Raw genomic sequence first — 4,280 nt, 5'->3', positions numbered from 1 at the left:
CTCAAACAAGTATTTCTTCTTGATGGGCAAAATGACAGTGTCTTTCAAATCTGTAATAACATCATCTAAGCCTGCAATATCACTCCAGGTTACCTAATACGGAAAAACAGTATTAGAAATGATCACCATAGTCCCTGCCAACAAAAAATATCCACAAGCTTAAGAGAAGTGCAAGGCCTCAAAAATAAAAGGGACAAGTGATCAAAAAAACTCAGCTCTCAACGATGCAATTTTAGTTTTAAATTACAGAAATATTTTCTATGTATTTCCATAGATACCTATATATGACAAATTATGTAATCCAAAGTCAAAATCAAGCTCTTCCATGTCTGAAGTGCTTTCATTAGAGTAACGCAAAAAACAGTTTCTTACATGCATGCTAAGTGGGTCTACGAGATGTGCAGCAATACTCATTTCATATTCAGTAAGCTTTACGTTTTTCACTCCAATTTGCTTCATTAGTTTTTCAGCCTGGGGGAAATAAAACACCAAGAAAATCAGAGAAAGAAATTGAATGCTAATTCAAAAATTAGTTTTTAAAGAACTGCTATTTGGAGTCTGAAAAGCTTCTCCGTAAGTCACATCTGAAAAGCAGTTAAATCTTTCTGAAGTAGAAGGTTCTGCTATTTCCTAATGACTTGTTGTCACTTCAGTGAAACTAAGTCAGGTATCTCAGTTCCCATCAAATAAGCGTCACACCAGCCCTCCCACCCCCAAATCCACATGTCATACATTATAACCTGAAAAGCAAACAAAATAAACATTAAAACACAGAGTTTGCTGTTCAGAACAGGTTTGCAGACGCATAGGTAACATCAGTACAAAATCATTTCCATAATCTCGACACGAGTTTCCAAAGCTGATACCGGTATGTTACACTTTAAAAAAGCCCATTAGTCCTTACGAACTTTGTAGAGGATTCAGATGAAAAGCCTGAAACTTGTTATTAAATAGAACTCTAGAGTTCTTTCACGTGCTTAATTATCTTCATTCACAACCCTGCAAATAATACAAACACTTTAATGGGAGATATAATTGTGTTATTATAGAAAGCATGCCCCCCCCCAACCTCCACAGCACTGTATCAAGTAGAAATCGATACATTGTTAAGAAAAAAAAAGATAATTCACAGAAGCCAGTCAGTTTTTTCTTATGTATTCAATGTTTTCTTCTTCCCAATTTAAAAGGAAAAGTCATTTGTTGTGTCAACACACTTTCACAATTCAGTTTCTCTTTATACTCAAACTTGTGGTTAAGTCTGATGTGCTTTTGGGATCTTGCAACCTCTTATATAATAGCTGGCACTAGCACGGATTGTGAAAGCTGATTTTTAAAGTGGGGCCAATTTTTTAACTAAAGATTTCATTAAAAAGGAAAAACCACCCGAAACAGAATTAGGTTGCTCAAAACTGCTGTTTGAATCTGTGAAATTTGTGTCAGCCAGAAACAAAAAAAAAGTTGCAACATTTCCTTCAATACTTTCCAAAGGATACATTTAACTTTTGGTTCTGAAATGCACCTAAATCTTTTCCCAGAGCATTAATTCCCATGAATCATTCTAGTTCAACACAAGGAATGAGGCTTTCCACTTTTTTCTTCCCCTTTCCAGGACATTTTGACTGCTACTGGAGGTGGGGAGAACAGAGGGAGAGGGACCAAAGTGCAAGCTATTCTTAAAAAGGCATTTGGACAGCAGTGTTCCTCTTTGTCATGGGTAACCACAGTCCCTGCCTCTGCCATTAAGTTACCAAAAAGCAGCAGAAAATCAAGTTTTTTCTGCTCAAGGTTTTAAAAAGCAACCAAATGACTGACGAGAGCATTATTTAACGTGACTGCTGTTTAGCAAAGTTGTCAGAAGCAGAAACGGCACTGGGACCACACTTGCAGATAATTAGAGACAACATTGCGCTACAGTTCAACAGTTTTTCCAGCACTTCAAGCTAGAAATTTTATCTTGTTGTAAAATGTAAGCACTGAAAACGCTAACAGCCTAGATTCTGAGATTTACTAAAAAGTAATTGTAGTTTTTTGATTATTCCACATGCTTCTATTGATTACTTCATTGGTTCTTGCAAGTCCAGTTTTCAGTTAGCAGATTCCTCTGTATGAACGGTAACGAACGAGACAGCATTTCACAGAAATATTTACGAATAAAATCCTACCTGTTTCTGAGCTTCTACTTTCTGCTTTCTGGTCGGATCAATGGCATCAACCATCCATTTAATGGTAAAATATGTTACAGCACCAAATATGGTTAAACGAAAAATTAATCCGACCACTTCATTCCGGCTCAGGGGACGTGAAAATGCTTCAGCATGGACCATTTTGCCTCTCAACACTAAATGCAAAAAAGCCCAGGGAGGGACAGAAAGAAAGAAAATTAAAGCTGAGAAAACATCTGCCTTATATTTAAACACCACTTCATAAAAACTATTTCCCATGCACACAGTGGGCACAAAGCTTACCAGGAAGTTATAATGAAATATCTCAATAATAGCACAACCCCAACATATAAAACTGTGTAAGATTAAAACACGCAGCACTGAGTAAAAGAATGGTTTCATTTCTACTTTCATTAAGCAGAGAAGAAACAGCAGCAACAATTTGAGGCCTTACTTCTTGATTGACTATATGCAAAAAGGTCCTGATTTCGCTCTTCCCTCAAGAAATCTGCATTCCTTTCAGCTATACAATACCCTAATAAAGTAATAAAGATTACTTTATTTCTAATAAAGTAATAAAGATTACTTTATTTCAGTGTCAAGTTTATATTCCCATTAAGACTGACATTTTGTGACTGTTATTGACCCAAGAATGCTAAGTCATGGAGACACAGATAACTACATTATTTAAACAGGGAGTTCTTTTCCCTAACAGGAAGTTTAAAGGAAAGGCACCCAATTGCCACATTAAGGAGCTACCGATGACTTGTATTTGAATAAAATGAGGTTAAGAGCTGGAGCCTGCAGCTAACAGAATATATTTTGAGTTATTAATATCCCTGGAAAACTGAAAATGCTGGATGTGGCACACAGCTATCAAAGGGAAAAGGCTGGCTGCTGTATAAGCCAAACCCAGAAAGTACAGCACCTTCAAGTTAAGGGACCGTGCTGCAGAGAGGAAAAATCTCTTCCTAAAACATTGAAAAATTAGTTATAAAATTGGGGTCCTCTTTCCCCAATCTACTTTCTCCTCAGCTGGCAGGGTTTCTGCTTGAGAATCCCCAATGCTCTCCTCATTCACTGCCCAATTTTCCCACTGCAAGGGCAAAATCAGTGGCAATTCCTTTGGCAGTTTCCAACGCTCCTTGGCTGGACTCCAAACTGAGCTGTCAGCCAGGGAAAAGCCAGACTACCTACAGCCAAGATATCCTTGAATTCCCCCTCGCTTGGCTAGCGGTCGCGTTATGTCGACCCTGTATTCAACTCAAAGTGGTGCCATACCATAGATTCTGTTTACGAGGATTCGGCAGACTGGAATTAGGAGAAGCACCGTGATACGTTTACCAAAAGATGTCAACAGCTCACTACTGTATTCCAGTGTGGACCACTAAAACAGTTTTGATTTTTTTAACTCTTCATTCTCTGTTTAGAAATTTAAAAATCAAGGCTGTTGCTGTGCATACCTGCTTGGAAATCAAATAAAATTTGCCTGCTTAGGCATCTAAGCAAGTAACACAGAGCCAGGAGATTCTGCATGTTCTCTTAAGCCTGATTTAGTAAAATAAAAGGCCTTTATATTCAGTGAACAAGAAAAAAAGCTTCCAAAAAAGCCCCCCAAAACAAAGGGAAAAAAGCCGCTTCTTATGCAATCCTTGCCCTGAACAGCAATTGTAAGAAAAAGCTTTAACAGGAGAGAATTTTAAGTGTAATCTTTCTAAATGAAGTTCTGCCTACCCTGCATGAATTTTAGCATTTATTTTCCAGGCAGATGGCTGCGATAACGAGAAGGACAGTTAACTGAACAGCAAACTCTAGGTCCGTACGGCTACCACTGCATTTTGTTCTAGCTCTGCCTGTCTGCACGCCAACACTTTAAATATTAAAAAGAAACCAAAACGAGAAGCGGTGCTGGTTCCTGTTCTGCTCCCAGAGCGCGGCTAGAGGGAAAGTTCAGTTACCGGTAGGAAGCTCTGGCCTCTCCCCGAGCCCTCAGGCAAGAACAACCGCTTCCCTTTCAAGGACTCGGCTTTACCCTCACGCAGCACCCCGATCGCGGAGCGGCCCAGAGGAGGGGGCCACCACCGATCGCCGCCTCACCGGCGGTCTTGCGGGGCCGGA

At 39.2% G+C, this 4,280-nt stretch overlaps 1 protein-coding gene across 1 annotated transcript in view; it reads right to left on the bottom strand.

Moving 5' to 3' along the window:
- ATAD1 (ATPase family, AAA domain containing 1) overlaps nt 1–2,333 on the bottom strand; it is a 15,850-nt gene extending 13,517 nt beyond the window's left edge. Inside the window, exons 1-3 of the mRNA XM_009275069.2 lie at nt 2,163–2,333; nt 373–471; nt 1–93 (exon numbers count right to left, since the gene is read on the bottom strand). The exon at nt 1–93 is cut by the window's left edge and continues 43 nt beyond it. Coding sequence (XP_009273344.1) covers nt 1–93; nt 373–471; nt 2,163–2,324 — 354 coding nt within the window. The 5' untranslated portion in view covers nt 2,325–2,333. The remainder of the gene's footprint in view (nt 94–372; nt 472–2,162) is intronic.
- Nucleotides 2,334–4,280: the final 1,947 nt, after the last annotated feature.

The sequence above is a fragment of the Aptenodytes forsteri genome, unplaced genomic scaffold (assembly GCF_000699145.1).
Source record: "Aptenodytes forsteri isolate BGI_AS27 unplaced genomic scaffold, ASM69914v1 Scaffold320, whole genome shotgun sequence".
Classification (NCBI taxonomy): domain Eukaryota; kingdom Metazoa; phylum Chordata; class Aves; order Sphenisciformes; family Spheniscidae; genus Aptenodytes; species Aptenodytes forsteri.
Note: the sequence above shows the minus strand (reverse complement) of the source record. Positions and strands in the feature narration are given on the sequence as shown.